Genomic DNA, 26252 nt, shown 5'->3' with positions numbered 1-26252 from the left:
CAAGTTATGCATACTGGTTTACATAATAATGCTTGCAAGATTAGATAATTATCAGTCTAAGTAGAATGAATCAGATGTTTAGTTAAACTAAATATCACATTGAGAATAGATAGCAAATTCAAATATGTAGCTAGAAAAGAAGAAGGAAAAGAAACAAGATTTCAGCATGAAAATAAAAATAACTATTATTTAACCTGAAGCCAAATCTTGTCATTTACATCCCACATGCGATCAGCGTAAACTCGAAAGCATTCATGGCACAACAATTGCAACATCAAATCTTTGCTTATATAATGTTCTTTTGATGCTTGAAGAAGGCCCTGTATTACCTGAAAAATCAAGGCAAAAACAACTTATCATAAACACACATTTGAGAATCATGTGCTCCATGGAAACATTCAGCATAAGACTGTGTAATGGAAAGTAATGTGCATGTTGCCACCTTAAATACATCCTACTAACATTCTATTAAGTTTGAGAAAGTAATAAAAGTAAAAAAATACTTTGGCTAGATCCCGCATATTGAAAACATAGTGGCTCTTGCTAGGAATGGGTAGGAGCTCAGTGGTTATCGCATTGTAGACTTCAATGCATGCAGATACTAGAACATCTCCAAGTAGTCTTGGTTCATCTTCAAAATTTGCCAGTTTTGCTGTAAGTATGGCTCCAAATATTCGCTTCATTTGATTGTCACTTGGAGTTGTAACATTCACCTAAGAAAAAAACATTCCAGTCACTTGGGAGGGATTAAAATGTACAATTTATCTTCAAATTTCATCTTCTTCTTTTTTGTGAGAAGAAATATTTTATTGCTGTGAAATAATTACATTCATAGTTACTTCAAAAGCGGAGTAACTACTACTCAACTGAAAATCTCAGTATAAGCCACATATACATCATGATCAATCAATTGAGTTTGAAAGCAATCATAAAACGATTGCCGCAGAGATCATTTGAAAAAAAAACGAAAGATGGAAAAGTAGGATCACCAAAGACTCTATGATTTTTGTCCATCCATAGAGTCCAAAGTGCCCAGTAGCGCACCCAAACAAAAAATAAATCAAAACCCTGTCTAGCGGGATGAAAACCAAATAACCAGAAGAACTTGCCAAAAGTAACAGTAGGAAATCTCGCTCGAAGCCCCTGACGAATGAGAGCGAGGAAATCACAACTATGTGGACAGTGCCAGAAAATGTGAAGCACAGATTCAGCAGAATGTAGACATCTGTGGCAAACAGCCAGGGCAATATGTCTATGCGCGAGTAACTGCCCAAATGGAAAAATGCCAAGTAGGACTCGCCAAAGGAAAAGTTGTTGCCGAAGAGGGACTTTATAATGCCAAAGGAGACGCAGCCGCTTTCTCCACCACTTTAGTGGGCGATCCATATACCAAACAGAATTGGCTCTGTCGGAAACCCAAGGCGGAGGTAACAACACTTTATACAAAGAAGGCACCATGATATGTGAGAGATTCAAAGGACGGGGGCTGAAGAAGATGATGAATGGAGAGTCCAATCCTCAAGCCTATCCTGAAGTTCCAAACGAGGTACCGTCAAGAAAGGTTGAAGCATTTCTGAAATTTTATGCCATAAAGGATGATAATGAGCTCCCAAACCATAATTGCTAGCAGCCCAAAGAGACCCTTTCAACAGATACCTAACACTCATTTTACACATCATCTTCTTTGTGTATAGCGTATCCAGCTTGTTTCAAGCAGAAATATCATTCAAATCCAGTCTTTTTTTTGTGTGCAAAAAGTACTTCAATTAAGTATGATGGAAAACCATAGGAGCAAGCTCAACACGGGAGTGCATCATGCCATGCATGAGAAAAAACAAAACTAAAAAAGAGCTAGCAAATAACTAGGGTTGAGGCTGAAAATGCCACGTCAACCTAAGGCAGAATCAGAGAAGAAAGGCGATCCCCTCCATATTCAAATCCAATCTGGATTACTGACAAGTATACACAATGCCAGCGAACATATTGGCTATACTTTGTTAACATCCAGACTTTACAAACTGTGAAACGATGACGGTGCAGCACGAAACTAGCTATTGTAATAATGAAATCTAACGCGAGCATAAAAACTGTCTTGTGTGATGCAATGAAGTGATCTCATGAAACAAACTGATCTCTACACATCAAGTTTCTGGTTTAATTTTAGTGATCTCATGAAACAAACTGATCTCTACACATCAAGTTTCTGGTTTAATTTTCAGCTCATTGTTGCTCTAGACAAAGGTGAAATCATATCATGCCAGTTTCCAGTTGGTTTTTCAGGTCTTTTTTGGTTAAAAAAGAGGCAAAAGGTTTTTGTGTGTGTGTGTGTGTGTGTGTAGAAGTGAATTAAGTCCCCTATTAGACATTCAGCTGCTCCTCTCCCCGTGAGCTGCTGCCCGCCCCCCCCCTCCCTCTCTCAGCCACCTCTCCCTCTCTCTCCCTCCCCCTCACCCTTGCTGCCCGCCCTCTCCCTCCCCTTGCTACTCCTCCTCTCCCTCCCCTTCGCCAGCCCCCTCTCCCTCCTCCCTCCCTCCTCCCCGCTCTCCCTCTCCCGCCCTGCCAGCCAACCTGCCCCCTCCCTCTCCCTCCTCGCCCTCCCTCTCCCCACCCGCTGCCCTCCCTCCCCCGCCCCCTCCCCCTCCCCCTCCCCCTCTCCCCCACCTGCTGCCCCCCCGCCCCATTTCTCCCCCACCCTCCCTCTCCCACTGCCCCCCTGCCCCCTCCTCCTCCCCCGCCCCTTCCCTCCCCTTCCCCCTCCCCCGCCCTCCCTCTTCCCCCCCCGCTGGCCCCCCCGCCCCCTTCTCCTCCCCCGCCCCCTCCCTCCCCTGCCCCTTCCCCCACCCTTCCTCTAACCCCCCCGCCCCCTCCCATCCTATCCTGCCCCCTCCCTTCCTCTCCCCTGCCCACCTTCTCCCTCCCCGCCTTCAGCCCCCTTCCTCCCTCCTAACCCGCCCCCTCCCTCCCTCCTAAACCCCCCCTCTTTTCCTCTCCATTGCCTACCCTCTCCTTCCCCGTCAGCCCTCTCACTTCTATCCTCTCTCAGCTCCCCTCCGCTTCTCCTCTCCGTCCCTTCCCCTCTCTCCTATCCTCTCCTTTTCTCCTCCTTCCTACGCCCGTTTCAGGGCGTCCTAGGCAGTAGTTTCACGGACGGAGCTTTAACAGTGTTGGAATCGGCCTTTTCACTTCGATTGGCGAATGGATCCCCATTCAGCCAATCTCCATCCACTTCCACCGGCCACAAGAACCATCATTTTTTCAGAAGACGAGTTGCAGCAGCTCAAGAAAGATGTGGAATTAGAGGGCTCCACATCACTTTTCACTCGCATCTTTGGGTCACATCCTTTCAGATCACAGGCTAGAGACTGGATGCTGGCGGCGTTACCAGGAGATCTCGCCCCACACCTTAGGGATATTCGACTTCTGGGACGTGGATTCTTCCAAGTTATTTTCGACTCCCACGAGTCCACAGCCCTTGTTCTCAAAGATAATCCCCTGGCTTTGGGTTTGAGGAGGATTTTTCTTTTGCCCTATACCTTGGGCTTCGATCCGGTCGAGGAGGACAGTCAGGTCACATCACTGTTCATTAGGTTTCCTAGTCTTCCTCAAATTTACCATCAACTTCTTGCTACTATCGGAGCCACTTTCGGAGTGGTCATTGAGATTCCCCCCTTTCCTGGCATGCCTTCTTCCTCGGCAGAGACAGTCAAAGTGGACGGGGTGCCTCGAGTTAGGGTCATTGTCTCTGACCCTAACATCTCAGATGACCACATCATGATTCAGCGTCCAGATGGCTCTCTCTTTCAATAGAGACTCGAGATTGCAGGTAGATAGGATCAGTGCATGATTTGCAGGACCCTTGGGCACCTTGCTAGAGATTGCCCAAGGAAGAGAAAAAGACCCAAGAGGTCTTCTAGTGCGGCTTCTTCATGTACTACCCCGTCTGCACCTTCCCTGCGGCCTGTACCACGCACTCCAGGACTACCGAGAGCAGCAGGGCACCCTACTTCGTGCACCCCAGAACCACCAGGGGCAGCAGGGCGCCCAAAGCCTGCAGCACTCCCAGTACCACGTTGGAGAGCGGTCAGAATGGCTCCTTTACCTCAGGAGGAGACCCTTGATCCGGTTCAAACAGATGCCATCCAGACTCCAGAGGTGGATGCTGCTGTAGCCCCAGATACTACAGTTCCACATCAAGAGGGGTCTTCAGATGCACCGGCCCTAGTCTTTTCGTTTTTGATCACGAGGGGGCTACCGATACTTCTCCACCTCAGACTGTTCATGCCACAACTAAGGGAGTGTTTGCACAGATGAGGACTACATATCCTTCTTCAGCCCAGCCACAAGCCTTCTTAGCTCCCAGCTCCAGATCTGCTGATAGAGGCCTGGCAAGTCCCTCTCCTCTTTCCTCCACGAGTGCAGGTCTTCTTTGCACTCCTCGGCCAGACTTGCTTCTCATCAACTCTTTTTCGACACTGGCTGATTCGGCGACTTTCATGGATGAGGAGGAGTTTGTGCCCTCCACCTTAGGGGTCCCAATCATTGGGATTCCTTTTGACAGGGCCTCCCCCTTAGCAGGTGTAGGGATCCTTTCACCTATTGAGTTTCATGCCCTCGGTAGGAGTGTTTCGGCCCAGGGGAAGCTGGTCTCCTCTACTAGGTCGGGTAAACCTTTCCATCCAGCATCCTCCTGTCGATGAGGATAGTCAGCTGGAACATACAGGGCCTAGGCGGAGTTCAACACCGTCGCCGTAGGCAGCTGATTAGGAATCAGCTTCATCCAAGTGTCATTGAAGGTGCTATTGATATCCTTTTTATCCAGGAATACAAGTTGGATGCCAGTGATTGCTCTAAGTCTGGAAAACTGCTTTTGGTCATACTTTCTTGTCACCTGCCCTAGGCACCAGGGGGGGGCACTTCTATTTCAGTTTCGCAGTCGGTTCTCTCCTTGGTTGTTGGACAGGAGTCATTATTCCCCTAGAGCTCAGTGGATTATTCTCTTGATTGGAGGGTGTAAGGTTGGTTTCCTTAACCTGTATGCCTCCAACATTAGAGGGGAACATGTCTTTATGTGGGATTCGCTCTCCTGGGCCCCCATTGCAGATTCATGGGTGATTGGAGGTGACTTTAACATGGTTGAGTTACCGTCAGACAAAAAAGGGGGTAGAGAAGGACTTCACTCTTTGGAGAGAGCAGCTTGGGATGCCTTCCTTTTTCACTACTGTGGCAGAGATACTTGGTTGGACAATGCCTTTCTTATTCAGCCATAGTCCCTCCTATTCTCTTGGTCGAACAGGAGGTAGCAGATGCCTATTCATGCACATATTGACAGATTCTATGTAGATGATTGGGCACTTGACACAAGTGGATCGGTATGCATTGCTGCTGGGGTTTCCACTTCAGACCACTTTCTTGTTGAGCTGGCTGTCTCAGAGCCTCACTTGAGAGGCTGATCTGCCAGCATTAGGATTCCAAATGCCTTGTACACAGAGGAGGACCTTACAGAGGCAACCCTGCAGATATGGGTTTCTCATGTCCAGGGTGGGCAGCCATTGCCATCACAGGTAGTTGCTGCCCTTTCTGGTATTAGCGACTTCTACCTCTCAGTTGCTCGTACTAGGAGATGAGATATTCTCAAACGTGAGATTGGTGTTCGCCAGCAATTGGCAGCTTTGCAGAGGGAAGAGCAGAAACGGCCTTCAGATACTTGGATTCAGGAGCGCCTTGCTACAACAAGGGCTCATTAGCAGGTATTGCTTGATCAGAGAGAAGAGTATGCCTTTCATGCACGGAGTCCTTCTAGATTCAGATGGGTGGCAGAGTCAATAAACACTTTTTCGAATCAAACACTGCTGAGATGAGTTGTTGCTCCTCCCCATGAGCTACTGCCCCCTCCTCTCCCTCTCATTTCACACTCATGGCAGGAGGCATGGTCGATGGCCATGACTTCCATCATTTCTTTGGATCACAGACCCCTTAGGGAAGACGATGTTCCTCATATTTCATATTTTACATTTTGTATCTAGGCATTTTTGGTACTCTATTTCATTTCATTTTGTATCTAGGATTTTTGTAGCCATTTTTGGCATCTTAGCGGTATTACGATGAGGCCACCTAGTTGGCGCATCGTTGATGATGTATTTTCCTTTCGGATGATTTTGTGTCCCATAGGCCATGTATGGCCTTCCGTGGACCTTTAATAAAATTTCTTTCTTTCTTCTTTCTCCCTCTCCCTCGCTGCACCCCCTCTCCCTCCCTCGCTGCTCCTCCTACAGCCCCCTCTCCCTCTCCCTCTCCCTCGCTGCACCCCCTCTCCCCCCCTTGCTGCTCCTCCTCTCCCTCCCCTCTCGCCAGCCCCCTCTCCCTCCTCCCTCACCCTCCCTCTCCCCTTCCTCCTCCCTACCCTCCCTCTCCCCCCCCCGGCTGCCCCCTACCTCTCCCTCCCCGCCCTACCTCTCCCCCACCCGTCAGCCCCCCCGCCCTCCTTCTCCTCCCCCGTCCCCTCCCCCATCATCCCTCTCCCCCCCTGCTGCCCCCCTCCCCGCTGCCCCCTTCTCCTCCGCCCTCCCTCTCCCCCGCCAGCCCCCCCGCTCCCTCCTCCTCCCCCGCCCCCCTCCTTCACCCTCCCTCTCCCCCCCCCCCCCCGCTGCTCTCCCCCTCCCACCTCCCCGCTGCCCCCTTCTCCTCCGCCCTCCCTCTCCCCCGCCAGCCCCCCCGCCCCCCTCCCTCTCCCCCCCACAAAAAAAAAAAAAAAAAACTCGTCCCTCTCCCTCCCCACCCCCTTCCTTCCTAACTCAGCTCCCCACGCCTCCCCCTCAGCCTACCTCCGTCCCCCCCTTCAGTCTATCCTCTCCTTCCCTTCCCCTCTCTCCTACCCTCTCTTTCTCCTTCCTCCTGCGCCCGCGTTCAGGGCGTCCTGGGTAGTAGTTTCATGGATGGAGCTTTTTTAGTGTTGGAATTGGCCTTTTCACATCGATTGGCAGATGGATCCCCATTCAGCCAATCTCCGTTTACCTCAACCGACCGCGAGAACCGTCATTTTTTCAGAAGACGAGTTGCAGCAGCTCAAGAAAGATGTGGAATTAGAGGGCTCCACATCACTTTTCGCCCGCATCTTTGGGTCAAACCCTTCCAGATCACAGGCTAGAGACAGGATGCTGGCGGCGTTACCAGAAGACCTCGCCCCACACCTCAGGGATATTCGACTTTTGGGACGTGGATTCTTCCAAGTGGTTTTCGACTCCCACGAGACCATAGTCCTTGTTCTGAAAGCTAATCCCCTGGCTTTGGGTTCGAGGAGGATCTTTCTTTTACCCTACACCTTGGGCTTCGATCCCGATCGAGGAGGACAGGCAGGTCACATCACTGTTCATTAGATTTCCTGGTCTTCCTCAGGTCTACCATCGACTGCTTGCCACTATCGGAGCCATATTCGGAGTGGTCACTAAGATCCCCTCCCTTCCTGGCATGCCTTCTTCCTCAGCAAAGGCAGTCAGTGCAGACGGGGTGCCTCATGTTAGGGTTATTGCCTCTGACCCTAACATCTCAGATGACCACATTATGCTTCAACGTCCAGATGGCTCTCTCTTTCGACAGAGAGTCGAGATTTCAGGTAGACAAGACCAGTGCAGGATTTGGAGGACCCTTGGGCACTTTGCTAGAGACTGCCCAAGGAAGAGAAAAAGACCCAAGAGGTCTTATGGTGCGGCTCCTTCACGTACTACCACGATTGCACCTCCCCAGCACATTGTACCACGCACTCCAGGACCACCAACAGCAACAGGGCGCCCTGCTTCGCGCACCCCAGGACCACCAGGGGCAGCAGGGCGCCCAATGTCCGTAGCACACCCAGTACCACGATGGAGAGCTATCAGAGCGGCTCCCTTACCTCAGGAGGAGACTTTTGATCCTGTTTAGACACACACCTTCGAGACTCCAGAGGTGGATGTTGCTGCAGCCCCAGACACTAAGCTCCACATCAAGAGGGGCCTTTAGATCCACCAGCCCCAGTCACTTTGGTTTCTGACCCCTTGGTTTCTGACCACGAGGGGGCTACAGGTACTTCTTCCCCGCAGACTGTTCCTGCCACAGTCAGGACCACCAAGAAAGTGCACGCGCAGATGAGGGCTCCTGATTCCTCTTCACCCCAGCCACAGGCCTCCTCAACCCCCAACTCCAATTCTACTGGTAGAGGCCTGGCAGGTCCTTCTCCTCCATCTTCCACGAGTGTAGGTCTTCTTCGCACTCCTCGGCCAGACTTGCTTATTAGGAATTCTTTTTCGGCACTGGCAGATTTGACGACTTTCATGGATGATGAGGAGTTTGTGCCCTCCACCTTAGGGGTCCCGGTCATTGGGATTCCTTCTGACAGGGCCTCCCTTTCAGCAGGTGTGGGGATTCTTTCACCTGTTGAGTTTCATACAGGGCCTAGGTGGAGTTCCACACCGTCGCCGTAGGCAACTAATCCGGAACCAGCTTCATCCAGGTGTCACTAGAGGTGCTATTAATATCCTTTTTATCCAGGAACACAAGCTGGATGCCAGTGATTGCTCTAAGTCTGGCAAACTGCTTTCAGGACATACCTTCTAGTCGCCTGCTATGGGCACAAGGGGAGGTACTTGCATTTCGGTATGTCTTTCTATTCTCCCCTTGGTTGCTGGTCATGGTATTATCTCCTCTTCTAGAGCTCAATGGATCATTATTTTGATTGGAGAGCGTAAGATTGGTCTTCTCAATTTTTATGCTCCCAACAACAGAGGGGAGCGGATCTCCTTTTGGAAGGAGTTACTCTCTTCGGACCCCATTGCAGATTCTTGGATCATTGGTGGCGACTTCAACATGGTTGGGTTGCCTTCAGACAAAAAGTGAGGCAGACAGGGTGGAATTCATTCTTTGGAGAGGGCAGCTTGGGATGCCTTCCTCTTTCAGCTCATTGGCAGGGACACTTGGTTGGATGATGCCTTTCATATTATGCCACAGTCACTCCTGTACTCTTGGTCGAACAGGAGAATACACATGCCCATTCATGCACGGATTGATAGATTTTATGTAGACGATTGGGCACTTGACAGAGGAGGATCTGTATGCATTTCTACTGGGGTTTCCACCTCTGATCATTTTCCAGTGGTGTTGCAGATTCTTGAGCCTCATCGGAGAGGACGCTCTGCTAGTGTCAGGATTCCGGATGCTTTTTATGCAGAGGAGAGCCTCACGGAGGATATTTTACAGATTTGGGTTTCTCACATACAGGGTGGAGCTGTCCACCCATCTCAGGTAGCTGCAGCCTTATCTGGAATTAGTGACTATTATCATACAGTCGCTGATTCTAGGAGACGTGAGATTCTCAGATGTGAGATTGGTATACGCCAGCAGTTAGCGTCCCTTCAAAGGGAAGAGCAGAAGAGGCCCACAGATGCTTGGATTCAAGAGTGCCTTGCTGCAGCAAGGTCTCATTTGCAGACATTGTTGGATCAGAGAGCAGAATATGCCTTTCATGCACGGGAATCCTTTTGGATTCAGATGGGTGGCAGGGTCAACAAACACTTTTTCCCTACTCATGGGCCAAGACATAGTAGAGATAGTGTTTTGCAGCTTGTTGACTCAGATGGGGTGTTACAGTCAGATCCTAATGCTGTCATGCGTGTAGCTTCAGATTTTTTTGCATCCCTTCTTTCTGCAGATCCAGGCACGCAGGCCATTGATGATGCCAGAGAGGTTATTTGGCAGTGTATCCCTGTATTGGTGAAGGATGAGATGTATGTTTCTCTGGATGCACCTTTCACCAATGCAGAATCCAAGACTGCATTACTTGCCCTTCACAAGGGCAAGTGCCCATGTTCAGATGGACTTACCCCCTCCTTTTTTATTACTTTTTGGGAGCAGATTGGTGATCACATTACATCAGCCCTGCAGGGCGTGTGGGACTCTGGTGAGATGCCGGCGGACTCACTTACAGATGGTCTCATTCATCTCATCCCAAAGGGGGGTAATAGGAATCTTGTGTCTCAATGGAGACCCATCACTCTATTGGGCACTTTTTACAAGATTCTAGCGAAAGCCATCAGTCTGCGGCTATAGGCTTTTCTTCCAGATTTGATTCATGACACGCAGACAGGGTTTGTGCATGGCAGAAGTATTTTTAATAATATTTTCTCATTTGGGGAGGCCTTAGAATGGGCCATGCAGAGCCGCTAGAGATTGGCCATTCTACTCTTGGACTTTGAGAAAGCTTACGACAAAGTAGACTGGGATTTTTTAGAGGGTACTCTATCTTGCTTTGGTTTTTCAGATGCATGGATTAGAGGAGTATCCTCTCTCTACAGATCAGCCCATAGCCAGTTGCTCGTTGGAGGGGTAAGAGGGGACAGGTTTCAGATTTCCAGATCCGTCTGCCAGGGATGTCCTCTTGCCCCGTTTCTTTTTCTGTTTGTGGCAGAAGCTATGAGTATCTACATTAGATCTCAAGCTAATATTTATGGGCTGATGCTTCCTATCCGTCGAGAAGAAGAGCTCCTGGATAGTGAGTTGGCAGATGACACAGCTGTCTGTTTGGATGCCTCCCCTAGGACACTCACTTCCTTCCGGACAGCCTTGTTTTGCACGGCTGCAGGTGCACACATTAATTGGCATAAATCTAGTGGTTTTTGGATTTGCGAGGATGACACCCCGGATTGGGGTAATGATATTGGCTTCACTTGGGTACATAGGGGCATCTGCGTCAGATATTTGGGCTGCCAGGTTGGGGTGGGCATCTTTCCTTCACAACAGTTTGTCGAAAGCATCAAAAGAAAACTCCTTTTCTACAGCTCAGCCAAACTTGACTTGGCCTCCAGGGTGGTGGTGGTTAACTAGGTTCTTCTAGCCACAACATGGTTTGTATGCTCTTGTTGGTGCCACTCTAGGGATTGTATCACTCAGCTTAAGAGGCCTGTACGAAACTTTTTATGGAGTGGTCTAGATGGTAGAACTGATGTTACAGCCAGGGTGGCTTGGGAGACCTTGATTCTTCCTACAAGAGAAGGGGGTTTGAATATCATCGACCCAGATCTACAGTGCAGAGCTTTACTTTGCAAGTTCATTGTGAGAGGGCTTATGCCAGGGCAAGAGCCTTGGAAGGATTTTTTTATCAGATGCATACAGTCTTGCACGCCCACTTCAGGAGAGGATTGGACACACAGTACTAGATGGGTTTTCACCACAGCCCACCTCAGGTCTCCCTCTTCCCCTCTTATGGTTGCTATCCTGAAAGCATGGGCCAGCTTCAAGAGTACTCTTCGCAAGATTCCCCCATCCACCCGTGAAGAGATTGTAAGGCAGCCTATCATGTGGAATGACAGGATTTTTGATGACTTGGCGGACCACTTGGAGCTTCTCCTTACATGCAGTGGCCAAGATGGGAGAGGGGCCCTGCATCTACAGTGGGAGCATGGAAAGCCTTCAGGAAGCTTCCTGCAGACCAACAGGCCCAGATGGTTCTTAATCTCAGAGGAGTGCAGGGAGAGTCCAACAGATTGATGCAGCCTTGCCCTTGGATTGGGTGGACACAGATGACATGCCTATTATTTGCTCCACCTAGATGGGGGCATTTTCCAGATTGGGAGTTCCTTTACAAGTGATTTCTTTTCTTGACCCACATGAGGATGCCTTAGTATTTGATGTTTCTTCGAGGGGCAGGCTGTTCAAGTCCACAGACGATATCTTGTTGGAGGTACCGTTTCAGCCAGTCAGGATAGTGGGCTTCATGGAGCATGGCTCTCTTTCACAGTGGTACTTGGATCCTGACCCGCTTCTCCTCGCCCTTGGCTCATGGAGGCTGTGGCTCTATGGAGGTGTCCCAATTAAGTTTTTGCAGTGGGACCCTGGGGAATGGGAATAGATGAAGGGCACCGAGAGAAGGGCATCCCCTTCTTTCGTTACATGGTCAGTAATGCTAGGAAATTCCAGCTCAGCTGTAGGGGTTGGAGGCCCACCAGAGCTCATCATTGGGAGAACTTTCAGATTCCTGCTGACTTGCAGAAATTTTTTTGGCAGAGACTCTGGAAATCCCACCGGAATAGAAAAATCACTCTTCTTTTGGCTTTCTATTCATGGTGGGATAGCAGTAAACCATTGGAGGTCCAAGTTCGGAGCTGACCCTTCTTGCCCTTGCTGCCTTTCTGCTTTGGAGACAATACAACACTGCTTATGGGATTGTAGACAGGCGAGAATCATATGGAAGGGGATTGCAAGACTTTTCAGCACTTTTGTTCGCCTACCTTTCTATATGACCTGGGGATGTTGACTTACTCTTTCAGGGCCCCAGGTATTTTTTGAGAGACTTGATTCCTCTTGGGCTCTTCACATCCGACGATAGCTTGTGGAGTCGTGCTCTCTAGAGGATGTTCCGGCCACTCTTTTCAGGGCTGCTCACTCCTCGGTCGACTCTCCATGGAAGATCCTAGCTAGCATTGCAGCATGGCACATTTGGAGAGCCAGATGCACTGAGGCTTTGGAGGGTTCTCAGGCTCACCCTTCTTAAATCTTGGCCAGTACTTGGACAGATACGATACACACTCTGATGGCCATTTGGGCGACCATGCAGGGATCGCGTCGAGCAGCCTCCTCCAGGAGAGTTACTTTTCTTAGAGATTGGAGAGACTCTCCCTTCTTTGCTGAGACTTCTACAGGGTTGAGATGGCATTTTCAGCCTCAGCCTTGGTTTCTTTCTACCTCATTCCTCTGAGGTGTTTTTTATTACATGCTTAGCATGGTGTATTTTTGCACAGAGCTTGCTCTAGCGGGTTTCATTCTTACTTAATAGAAGTCTTTTTGATGAAAAAAAATAAATAAACACTTTTTCTCTACTCTTGGCCCTAGACATAGTAGAGAGAGTGTATCCCAACTTATTGACTCACATGGGGTTTTACAGACAAATCCTGATGATGTCTTGCGCATAGCTTCAGATTTTTATGCTGCCCTTCTTACTGCTGATCCTGAGACACGAGATAGAGAGGATGCTAGACAGGTTATTTGGAAGAGCATCCCTTTGTTGGTGAAACCGGATATGCATGTTTTGCTTGATGCACCTTTCACCAACACAGAGTTCAAGACTGCAGTTTCAGCCCTTCACAAGGGCAAGTGCCCAAGTTCGGATGGCCTTACCCCCTCTTTTTTCATTGCATTCTGGGATATGATTGGGACTACATTACTTCAGCCCTGCAGGGCATTTGGGACTTTGGTAAGATGCCCGGGTTGCTTACAGAAGGTCTCATCCACCTTATCCCGAAAGGAGGTTGCAGAAATCTAGTGTCCCAGTGGAGGCCTATCCCACTTCTGGGGACTTGTTACAAAATTCTGGCCAAGGCAATCAGCCTCCGATTGCAGCCCCTTCTCCCATATCTTATTCATGACACTCAGACAGGATTTGTGCATGGCAGAAGCACTTTTTATAACATTTTCTCTTTCTGGGAAGCCTCAGAGTGGGCCATGCAGAGCGTCCAGAATCTAGCCATTCTACTTTTGGATTTTGAGAAAGCTTATGACAGAGTAGATTGGGTTTTTTGGAGGGCACCCTTCTACGTTTTGGCTTTACTGATGCTTGGATCAGAGGTGTTTCCTCTTTGTACAGATCAGCCCACAGCCAGGTACTTATTGGTGGGGTAAGGGGCGAGAGATTTCAGATTTCCAGATCAGTCCGTCAGGGATGCCCCCTTGCTCCTTTCCTTTTTTTGTTCGTGGCCGAAGCTATGAGTATCTATGTTAGATCTCAAGCTGACATCTTTGGGCTGAGACTTCCCATTAGAAGGGAAGAGGAGCTACTTGATAGTGAGTTGGCAGATGACACAGCAGTTTACTTGGATGCCACTCCACAGACGCTCACTTCTTTCAGGACAGCATTGGATTTATTTTGCTTGGTGGCGGGGGCGCAGATAAATTGGCATAAATCCAATGGCTTTTGGATCAGTGATGAGGACACTCCAGTTTGGGGGCTTGACATAGGATTCACTTGGGTTCAGAGGGGTGTGTTTGTCAGGTATTTGGGCTGCCAGGTCGGCTTGGATATTTCTTCCACACAGCAGTTTGCTCCCGTGTTGGAGAGCATCAGGAGGATTCTCCTTTTTTGGAGCTCAGCCAAGCTGGATCTTGCCTCTAGAGTTGTGGTGGTCAACTAGGTCCTCTTGGCCACGGCCTGGTTTGTTTGTTCTTGCTGGTGCTATTCTAGGGACTGCATCACTCAACTCTGGAGACCGATCAGAAATTTTCTTTGGAGTGGTCTTGATGGCACAACAGATACCTTAGCCAGGGTGGCTTGGGATACCCTCATCCTCCCTACACAGGAAGGGGGTCTCGATATTATTGATCCAGATTTACAGTGTAGAGCTTTACTATGCAAGATGGTGATGCGGGGACTTATGCCAGGGCAGGAACCATGGAAGGCCTTTCTTATTAGCAACTTACAGAGGTGCACACCTTCTTCAGGAGGAGACTGGATGAGCAATATTAGGTGGATCTTCACCACAACACACCTCAGATCACCTTCGTCCCCTCTCATGGTTGCCATTCTGAAAGCATGGGCCAGTTTCAGGAGCACTCTTCGGAGGATTCCTCCCTCCTCTTGTGAAGAGATTGATAGGCAATCCATCATGTGCAATGACAATATTTTAGATGATCATGGTAGACCACTTGGTGCCCTACTCTACATGCACTGATCCAGGTGGGAGAGGGGACCTGCATCATCTTTGGGGTCTTGGAAAGCTTTCTGTAGGCTTCTAGAGGAGACCAAGTCTCAGTTGACAGGACATCTCAGAGGGATTGCAGGGAGGATCTTGTAGATTGAGGTAGCCCTTCCAGAGGATTGGGTAGACACAGATGATATGCCACTCACTTGCTCCACTTGGGCAGGTACTTTTATGAGAGGTGGTGTTCCACTTCAAGTTTTGGGCTTTCGAGATGCACAGAGGATGCTTTAGTTTTTAGTATGCAGGATGGTGGCAGATTGCTTGGATCCACAGAGGACATCTTTCTTGAGTCTTCTTTTTAGCCTATCAGGGTTGTAGGTCTTTTGGTGCAGGGATTAGATTCAGAGTGGTTCCTCGACCCAGACCCCCGGCTACTCTCCACTGGGTCTTGGAGGCTTTGTCTCTACGGGGGAGTTCTCATTAGGTATTTGCAGTGGGACCCTGGAGAGTGGGAGTGGATTGGCGCAGGACATCGAGAGAAGAGCATCCCCTTCTTTCGTTACACAGTCAGTAATGCCAGGAGATTTCAGCTCAGTAGTAGAGGTTGGAGACTTTCCAGAGTTCCTCATTGGGAGACATTTGATATCTGGATCTGCAGAGTTGCTTCTAGAGGGAATAGAAAGATCACTCTCTTCTTTTGGCTTTCTATCCATGGTGGGATTGCAGTGAACCTTTGGAGATTTAGGTTCGGAGCCGACCCTACTTGCCCTCGTTGCCTCTCTGCTTCGGAGACTATTCAGCATTGTTTATGGGATTGTAGACAGGCGAGGATGATTTGGATGGGGGTAGCCAGGATTTTCAGTCACTTTGCCCACTCCCCATTCTTTATGACATGGGGTTCAGTGGCTTGGCTTTCTCTTACAGGGCCTCAGGTATTCTATGAGAGACTTGACTCCTCTTGGGCCATTTTGATTCGACGTCATCAGATTGAGTCCTGTTCGTTAGATGTGGTACCACACCTTCCTTTTACAAATGTACATGCCTCTGTGGATACTTCTTGGGAGATTTTAGCGAGCATAGCATCCTGGCATATTTGGAGAGCCAGATGCACAGAGGCTATGGAGGGTACTCAGGTTCATTCCTCGCACACTTTGGCTAGTATCTGGACAGACACCATACATACTTTGATGGCCGTATGGATGAGTATGCAGGGAGACTCCCGTGCAGCCTCAACTAGGAGGGCTTCTTTCTTTAGGGAATGGAAGGATTCTCCTTTCTTCTCTGAGACTCCTCCAGGGTTGAGGTGGCACTTTCAGCCTTAGCCTTGGTTGTTTTCCACCTCACTTTGAGGGGGTTTTATTTATCCTCATGATTTCATGATGTATTCCGCTTTGAGCTCACTCTCGCGGGTTTTTTCTCCTACTTAATAGAAGTCTATTTCTGGAAAAAAAAAAAAAAAAGAGGCAAAATCAGTTCGTATCTATTTCAAGTTTGTTTTTCAGCTTATTTGCTTCAAATAGAGGCAAAATCGGTTCATGCCAGTTTGTTGCTGTTTACAAGTCGTTTTTCAGCTCATTTTTTATAGTTTGTGGCACATCCTCCATGTCCGAGGGCTCACTTTGTAAGTTTGTGGCTGATTCTAGCTCAATTCCGCCCTTGACTATTTTGCCCCTTCAGCTGGAGCCGTTCCCTTTCAGATTTGAGCCAATTTTCTGCATTTGTGCACAATATCAAGTGGGGATTGCAGCTCGGAAGCAAGCACTGCTACCTATTTTATGTTTGGCACATTGTAAAATTTGGGAAAAAAATGTGGACAGTCTTGGAAGTGTACAGAGAGCATTTGTGTTCAAATTTAGGTCATTGAACTGAAAGATCCCAAGAGGATCTATGCATCCCATAAAACATTTGAGACCCTGAAAAAAGAGAGCTCATGGAAATTACGTTTGACTTCTATTCTTCTCTCCATACACTAGATCTAGTGATAGATGAGATAGCTAGTGCAAGAGAGGAGGTTTGGGATCATGTTCCGCAAGTCGTTTCAGATAGGATGTGCCTCATGTTCGATCATCACTATCTCTCTAGGAGAATAACAGGAAATTTATCTAATAAGCAACTGGGTGTTAATTCATTAAGTAGGACTATAGGCTGAAAAGGAGAGGTTTGGGGGGGGGGGGGGGGGATGGAAGGGAGGAGAGGGGATGAAGGAGGAGGGCAGGGGAGAGGAAGAGGGGCTGAAGGGGTGGGAGAGGAGAGGAGGGAGGAGGGGGGGCCAGCGGGAGGAGGTAGGGGCTGAAGGGGCAGAATAGGAGGCAGAGGTAGGGGGCGAGGGTAGGGGCTGGGGGGGCGGAGAGAAGGGGCGAGGGTAGGGGCTGGGGTGGCGGGGGGGAAAGGGTGGAGGGCGGGGGAGAGGGCTAAGGGAGCGGGGGGGAAGGAGGGTGGGGGTAGAGGGCGGAGAGAGCGGGGGAGAGAGGTGGGTGTAGAGGGCGGGGGAGGGGGGCTGAGATGTGGGAGAAGGGGCGGGAGTAGAGGGCGGGAGAGAGGTCTGAGGGAGTAGATTCACTCCGTGTTTCCTAGATCCTCACATCATGCACACCGCAGGCTTGTGCTACATCTCAGGAGCCATTCGATCTCAATCTTACATTGGGCATAAGCGGTAACGGGCCATACATGGGCAGCGGGCACTCTTGGCTCACTCCTCACAGCTATAGGCCCCCTACTTATCACTCCTACCGCCATCCATTCTTGCACCTCCTCGCCGACCACGTACTAGCTACGCCGCATCCAACACTTATGACGTCACATGTACTAGTGCTGCTACTCAGGTCGTCACATGCACCAGTGCTGCTACACAGGTCAACTCGATTCCATGGTATATCTTTGAAGGTGGTGTCTTGCCAGAGTCTATGGAGTGCCCTTCTGTGCATGAGAATGATATGATGCCCATTTATCTTGCTTCATTATCTGGACAATCATTCTCCATTGTGGCACAGACATGTAGCCAGGAGGAAGATTACAGGCATTTGCTCACTTGAATGAAAAGGAAAGATCTCCTGTGAACCCTGAAGAAGAGGACATTGATGAGATATCCACTATTCCTTTGCATGAGACCTTGGCATGAAACAACCGCACTATGAGAGCACCTACTAACTACATCGAGCTCAATCATCTAGCACATGTGGCAGCCTTGGAGCTAGTGGAGTAGAAAGGTATGTAGGCTAGCTTTGAAAAGCTAGGTTTATTTTAAATATGGCTGATCGCATGTGCTGATCGCATGTCCTTCATTGACAGGTATGCCTGGGCTCAAAGGTCATTGCATTTGCATCAATGTATCGTGGCTAACACCTTTGCCCAGTTAGGGGCTGCTGTCTTTAATGCAACATGCCATACACATATGCTCTTGTGCCAGAAGCAACATCTGAAACTTGAAAAGGAAAAAGAAGCACGAGCTCAGGAGCAACAGTACAACAAACAGCTCCAAGACAAGGAGAGAGCCTATAACATAGAGATGGACAGGCTGAAAGCACAACATGAACTAGAACTGCATCAGAGGGACTCTCAACTCTAGGAAGTTTTATGCACACATACCGCAGAGCGAGATAAGCTGGCACAAGTCCTAATTGTACTTCAAGCCAAGTATGACTGTTTAGCCACTTCACATTATGTAGCAAAGCGGAGGATAGCTAAGTAGGAATCTCAGCTTGAGACTCAAGAGCAGGACTGCAAGGAGATCTAGGAGCAGCACTCTACATTACAAGATACACATGCCAGCATAAATGTAGAGCTACTATCCCTACAGGTAGAGCATACTACTTTACAGTCAGAACGTGACCTGTACAGACCGAAATATCATAGATACAAAGAAAAATATGAGAATCTCCGGAATGTGATGGACACCTTTGAGAAAGAGAATGATAGAGTGTCTGGAGTCTCTGTAGCGTCATCTTAGGACAGGGATGAACAGTGACATATGTTTCAGCAGGAGGATTTTGTATATCAACGTGGCATCTCTTGTTAGCATGTTGGTTTCTCAGCTGGTTTTGGTGTTGATTTGGTTTGGTTCCTTTTTAAGGCAATTTGTACATAGTCGGCCTGTTCGATTCTCTGGTGATTTTCTTGGATTTCAGCAAACTTTTGTAATCTCAGGAGACCTTTTTGTATGCCAATGGATTTTGTGAACAAATTTTGTTAATTGCTTAGGATTTTTTTGTAGCCAATTGGTTTAATAAAGTTGTCGGTGGGTTTTCTTTCAACTCCACTCTTGTGATACACAATGGATGTGGATTGGTGATACATTTGTAAGTTGGGTGACTCTGATATGTTTTCGATAGGACTTTTTGCTTCACCTATGACGACTCCTGTATTTGAGCAAAGTCATTCTTCCTACACATCTCTCGACATGACCTATTCACCAGGACAGTGAATGATGGTGGTGGGGGAACTGTTATATAGAGATTAGTTACAACACACCAACTCGGCACAAGCTGGCTATTGCAGAAGACATGAAGAGACTCAACGGCGGGATGGCTAAGGATGAGAGGAAAACCAATAGGAAAGAGGGAGGGGATTTCCCATCCGGAAGGCGAGGGTGAAGAGGCGAGATGAGGGGGATGGGGATTCATTCAACATTGTACAAGGATTGAGAGTGAGAAGGAGAGAGGCTAGAGCTACGAGCTCACCTATTGCATTATTATGGTGTATTGCTTCTGTGGATGAGTGATCTCTGATCTCTGCTGCTTTAGAGAGACTAGTGTATGAGGATCCCTTCATTCTATGTTACTTGCTCGTGTTATGCTCTTGTCTATTGCTTTCTCCGTTATCTGTCATTAGCATTATTCCTTCTTATCTCCTTTCTAGGTTTGTTCCTCTTGTTCTAGCACTCAACACTCAGCACTCTTCTTGTTCTAGCACTAAGCACTCTTCCTGTTCTAGCACTCAACACTCCATAGCACCTTCGACTAGTGTTGTGTCATAGGCTCACGCATCACGCAGTGTAGTGCAGCCGAGGTAGCGTTGTGTCATAGGTCTACGAATCACCCACTTCACGCTTCTCACATCGGTGGCCTTAGGCTTCCGGTAACACCTCCGGAAGTGAGCAGACCTCCCCCTCAGACATGTATGGACATCTGTACGGCCGTATAGGCCTGTACAGATAGGTATGCGCCGTCGACAAGAACCTGCATAACTTTTTTTGGACTTTTTCTAGTCATTTGGGCCTCTAGCTGCTCCCCGGACCTGTGTACCTGTTGCAGCACATCTCGCCCACTTCAGCCTTAGCTCCAGCCTCTACTTCAGCGCACACCCTTGCTTCAATATTGGCCCTTGCATTCTCTCATTTCTAGCCTCTTCATCGCGTACTTGCATCTCCCGTTGGTACTTGCAGCCCGTGCATTCAGTTGCCTTGCAGAGGTCTTCATATATTTGGAATACAGGTACATTTGGAAGAGATCAAGTGTATGCATTTGAGACAGTTTTGGAGTTGAGTATTCAGCTCAATCTATTGCTCAGGTGTTGTGCATTTTGAAGCCAAGTGTTGGCTGTCAGTGGGTGCACTTTTGGATGCCTATTGAGCAATGCATTGCTATCACATTGTGAGCCAGTGTTTGGCTGAGGTTCAGGACACTTTTTGGGGCAGATTATATTGCATTTGAGCCATTGTTTGGCGTTGCATTTTGAGCCAGAGCTTGGCTGTGTTTGAGGATTCCTATGGGCAATGACACTTGTGCTTGATTGCATTGTTATTCCGGAGGGGAATTGTGGTTTGTGAAGGTGAATGTTTGGGCACTATGGATGTCAGGGGGGATTTTGATGCCTGTATTTCCTCAAATGATGCGTCATTTGTAGCCACTGAATGTTGGTATTTGGATAGTGGTGCAAGCAAGCACATGACTCACCACGGGGAGTGGTTTGAGAATATTAAACCTGTTTAAGGCAAGCAGGTTACATGTGCGAATGATGCTTCGCAAGACATCACATGAGTGGGAGACATTCGAATCCTCTTGGATTCTGGAAAGAAGAAGTATATCCGTGATGTTTGGTACGTCCCTGACTTGAGGAAGAACTTAATTTCAGTTCCCTCAATTTCTCATTACCGGCATATGTTGGTAGAGTTTCAGAATGAGGATCGAAGATCCCAAGCAGGGCTACAAATGGCTACAAGTACACACGAGAAAGGGCTCTATAAGCTTGATGATGAGCCCTATTCTCAGTATGCATTGTCAGTGTCATATGCCTCACAGGGTGATTTATGGGCATGCTCATTTTGGCCATGTGCATCACAGGGCATTGTCGTATTTGCATACACATGACATGGTCTAGGGATTGCCCAAATTACAGCAGCCAGCTCCTGATGTTTGTGAGGGTTGTGCACTTGGAAAGTTGGATCGTTTGCCGTTCAAGAAAGATGGGATAGCTTCGGTGAAAGCTACCCGAGTGTTGCAGATAGTGCATTCAGATGTCTGTGGTCCAATGAATGTCAGAGCTCACAGGGGGGCTGAATACTTTGTGACCTTCATTGATGATTATTCCAAGTTTACTTGGCTCTTTTTCATGAAAAAAAATTAGAAGTTTTTTATTGGTTTAAAGAGTTCAAGGCTTTAGCTGAGAACCAAACAATTACAGAATACAGACACTTTGTTCAAATAATGGGGGAGAGTATAAATCTCATGCATTTGAAGGCTACTTGAAGGAAAACGGGATAAGTCATCACTTGACAGTGCCATACACACCTTAGCATAATCCCATTGCAGAGAGGAAGACCCTCATGGAAATGATGAGGTGTATGCTGAAATTTAAGAGGATCTCCAAAGCATTTTGGGGTGAAGCCATTGTTACAGCCACTTACATTCAGAATAGATGCCCGACCAAAGCATTGATCACAAAGACTCCATTTGAGGCATTCTATGGGTACAAGCCCAAGGTGGATCACTTCAGAGTTTTTGGGTCGGTTGCATATGCTTTGATTCCAGCCCCAAATCAATCAAAGCTAGATAACAAGAGTGTCAAATGCATATTTGTTGGGTATAGCACTGAGAGCAGAGGATTCAGACTCACGACCCTGCCACAGGAAGATCATTATTAGAAAGGATGTTGCCTTTGCAGAGAATGAGTGCATGCAGCCTGCAAATGTTGAGCATTTACCGCCCTATGATGATGTCCCCTTGGATATAGTTCAATTTGAGGATGATGAGAATGGTTCCCCATAGGGTATGCCTTCTACTTCTCATGTTTCAGATGGGCTGCCACATGATGAGGAGGCTTCTCCCTCTCATGTTTTAGATACACAACCAGTAGGAGGGGAAGGACAGCCCCATATTGAGCCCAATGTTTGGAAGCATTACCATCCTCATGGCAAGGATGCCATTTCAGATGGTGCAGCCAATGGAACAGCCAAGAAATCAGTCCCAAAATGGGCTAGGTTGACTCTTCAGGATGCCAGAGATCAGATTATTTTGGGGAGAACCAGGGCCAGCACACGGTCCCACTCAAAAGCATGTGAACTTTGCACTTATGGCCTCAATAATGGATGCTGAAATTGATCCTCAGAGGTTTGAGGATGCTCAGGGACATCCCGCATGGCAAAAGGCCATGGAGTCAAAAATTAGATCCATTGAGAAGAACCACACATGGGATTTGGTTGATCTTCCAGTTGGGAAGAATATCGTGGGTACTAAATGGATGTACAAAATCAAGTACCATGCAAATGGCACTGTTGAGAAGTACAAAGCTCGTTTGGTTGCCAAGGGGTATGCGTAGGAGGAGGGGATAGACTATGAGGAGACTTTGCTCACGTAGCCAAAATGACAACCATTTGGAGTATCATTTCCCTTGCTGCACATTATGGTTAGGCAGTTTATCAAATGGATGTCAAAACTACATTTTTGAATGTAGACCTTAAGGAAGAAGTTTATGTGCACCAGCCCCAAGGTTTTGAGGTTAAGGGACAAGAGCATAAGGTATACAAGCTGACGAAAGCTTTATATGGGCTGAAATAAGCACCTCGTGCATGGTATCACAAGATACATAGGTTTTTGTTGTCCCAAGGCTTTATGAACACTCATACGGAGCCTAATCTATACGTTCTGCAAGAGAATTCAGACTTGATCATTCTTGTGCTTTATGTGGATGACATAATACTCACTGGGAGTAATACACAGAAAATTGCAGCAATGCAGTCCGTGTTGTGTCAGTCATTTGATATGACAGATTTGGGTTTGTTGCATTATTGTCTAGACTTTGAGTTTTGGCAGACCCAGGAGGGTATATGCATCACAGACAAAGTATGCCAATGGTATCTTGCAGAGATTTCACATGGAGAATTGTAAGCCAATGGCCACTCCATTGGAAATGGGAGTCAAGCTTTCAAAGCATGACAAGGCTGAGCCGTTTGATGGTACATTGTACAAACAGCTTATGGGTAGACTCATTTATTTATGTGCCACTAGGCGGGATGTTGCCTATGCCACAGGGTTACTTTCTCAGTTCATGCACTGTCCCACTATCACGCATTAGCACACAGCCAAAAGGTTCCTCCGTTATGTGCATGGTGGGGATGCATTGTGCATCAAATGGTGATATCAGTCTGAATGGCTTCACATACTCAGATTGGTCAGGGGACATTGATGACCGCAAGTCTACTTCCGGCTATTGCTTCTCATTGGGCAGCACATGCATTTCATGGCTCAATAAGAAGCAAGCCAGGGTCTCACTCTTCTTAAGTAAAACCGAATACAAAGCAACAAACACAGCCACCATGGAATGTATGTGGTTGAGGAAGCTCATGCATGATTTGCATCATACTCAGGATGGTGATGCTACTCCAATCTTTGTGACAGCCAAAGTTGCTATGCGATTGGAAACAATCCTATCTTTCATGCTGCATGAAGCACATAAAAAATCACTATCATTATGTGCGGGATTGTATCACATATGGCTTCATCGACCTTATCTATTGTTCTACTAAGGATAATGTGGCAGATATCTTCACCAAAAGCCTATCAGCACCTCTATTCACACAACATCAACATGGCTTGGGGATACGAGACATTCAAACAATGTCAAGGGGGGTTGTAAAATGACATTGTTTTCTTTTGTACTCCCATAGGTTGCTATATCCGCATGAGGATGAATTTGTGCGACCATGGAACTTTAGGGACTTCAGGTACTTCTGAGATCATTCCAAAGTACGTCAGCCATAACATTGAGGGGGATTTGAAGAGATATAGACATGATATGGTGGTGTAGTTTAGAGTCTATTTTGGAGTTTTACTGTGTTCTAGTACTTGGACTATATATACAAAGTACTTGTACGTCATTTTAGTTGAACATTTTTGTTGGACTTCACTTGTGTTCACAACTCTTCTCCATTCTTGTTCCTACAGTATTTCACAAGGAATGGAGCTGCTTCCTTTTTTTCTCAGAGTCACCTACAGGTTTGAGATGGCACTTTCAGCCTCAACCTTGGTTGTTTCATTGCTGCGTTTAGGAGTTTACTTTCGGCCTATCTAGGGTGTATTCCATGTATTGCATGATATTATTTTCTCCTTGGAGCTTTCTCAGGGAGGGTCTTTCATACTTAATAGAAGTCCTTTTTGTCACATCGTATAATACGCTCATGTAAATTACTTGGTGTTGACCAAGCGGAATCATCATCATTCTTGATGCCATAAAAAATGGGAAGACTCATAAGCCAAAAACCTCTACTCATCCCAAGTATTCACTTGCGTTTTTAGCCACTAGCTACAAATCCTTACCTCATAAAGTACATGAATTATATGAAAATAGACGAAAATCCTAAATTGTCTACAAGATATTGTTTCATAGTATTCCTTATCTAGCTTCTTGAAATTAAGCTCCATGCATTCCTTGCACCTACAAACTACTCCCATTGAACTTCTCATTATACTTGGATAGCTTCTACTACGTGGCATGGATACTTTGGCCAAGAAGGGGAAATATATGGCTACATTAGTGTTGGTAATCTGAAAGGAAAGCAAAGAGTGGACACAAACTTAGAATACTTGCATTACTTGCATTTTGGAATGAAGAAGAGTGAGGTCCTTAAGTAGGCACCTCATACATGCTCACTGACATCACTGATGACTTCAGAGGTCCACAATCATCTCCTCAATCTGCTCCTAGATTCTCTCAATCATCCTATTTGGCTCTCCACCACCTAACTGTGCTTGTGGGCACCTAACTGTGCCTCTAGCACTCACACATAGAAACCAAGGTCTGCCTGAGGCATACACCTTGAGATATCCCATCAAACCCCCCCTCAAGGAAATGCCTCAAGCTATGTCAAGGATACATCTAGTCTCATAGTTTCTCATGCCATCTCATGGTGGTCAAGGATAAATCTATGGCTAGGTTCTCATGCTAGCAAGGGTTCCCTTGGGTGTAAGGTAAACAAAAGGGATACAAAAAGACCTTCCAATGGTTATCTCCCCTGCATGTACATGCACACAATGTCTGCAGGAGGTACCATGGAGCAAAACGTACACATGGCCTACATCATAAGGTGACCAGAGGTGTTTACAAAACACACAAAACACAATAGTTTATTTCATTCATTTTGGAGGACTATCCAGGCTGAGTACCTTGACATAAAAAGAGAGATCTGGAGCATACATAGAGATGATTTAAAATGCATAATCTTCAAAGGATGCCTCATCTTGTGGAGGCAAAATATCCATGTCAAGGCAAGGTCTTACCACATGGGCAGTGTCTAGTTCCTTATAAGATGGTACTATGATAGAACAAGTGGATCTGAAAATCATATCCTTCAAGAGAACAATTATCTTGTCATCTCCATAGTTGTGTAGAGAAGCATATCTTAGGTATCTGACCTTCATCTTTTTCTTGTACTTGGAGTCAAATAAAAGTGCCATGAGAGGGTAGATCTCTGGCTTTGTAGTTGCTTCCTTTTTGGCAACCATTGTTTTGGCAATCTTCAACAAGGAAGTCACGTTGGCATTTTCATCCTTTGTAGCATAACAAGACATTGCTTTATGTTTTGGCTTTTCACATATTTTGCATAAGCAAGCCATGAGAGGTCTAACCCAGGTATTGGGTAGTGTCTTCTCTCTTACAGGGCTTAGAATAACAACTGAAATGCTTCAAAATATAAGCATTTAATGTAGCAAAGTCTTGTGACCAAATTTCAAACAATGATGCTTCTTCTTACATGCTTCATAGAGGTGGCTAAAATGAATACTTTCCAATCAAAACCAGGTCTAGCAATTCAAAACAAAACTGAAGCCACACTTGTACTAAAGTTATTGAAAGTTTCAAAAAACCAGAAATGCTAGAGTAGCATTTTATGTAGCATCTTCTTCAAAAACTTGTCCAAAACTGTCAAAACCAAAAGGCTGAACTTGGAGGGCTTGTAGCTCACTCTTCAAAGCAAAGGAAAAGGGGGTTTTTAAGGCAAAAGAGAGCTGTTATACCACAGAAGATCCTCTGGGAAGAAGAGGCGCAAAAAGGCGTCAGAACTCCATAGCTTGCCTTTCCAATTTCGACTGGTTTTTCTCTATTTTCAGCTTGAATAAGCAACCATTGCTGCTCAGATTTCAGCAGAGGATAGCCCAAGGCATGGAGAAT

At 47.1% G+C, this 26252-nt stretch overlaps 1 protein-coding gene across 1 annotated transcript in view; it reads right to left on the bottom strand.

Moving 5' to 3' along the window:
- The window catches only part of LOC147885929 (dynein-1-beta heavy chain, flagellar inner arm I1 complex-like), a 629024-nt gene that overhangs the window by 284225 nt on the left and 318547 nt on the right, over nucleotides 1-26252 (bottom strand). The window contains exons 44-45 of the mRNA XM_087396248.1: nucleotides 504-713; nucleotides 195-329 (exon numbers count right to left, since the gene is read on the bottom strand). Of these exons, the coding sequence (XP_087252374.1) occupies nucleotides 195-329; nucleotides 504-713 (345 nt within the window). The remainder of the gene's footprint in view (nucleotides 1-194; nucleotides 330-503; nucleotides 714-26252) is intronic.

This window comes from Dipteris shenzhenensis, chromosome 25 (assembly GCF_047967505.1).
Source record: "Dipteris shenzhenensis isolate YYH24624 ecotype China chromosome 25, Dip_SZ_1.0, whole genome shotgun sequence".
Lineage (NCBI taxonomy): Eukaryota > Viridiplantae > Streptophyta > Polypodiopsida > Gleicheniales > Dipteridaceae > Dipteris > Dipteris shenzhenensis.
Note: the sequence above shows the minus strand (reverse complement) of the source record. Positions and strands in the feature narration are given on the sequence as shown.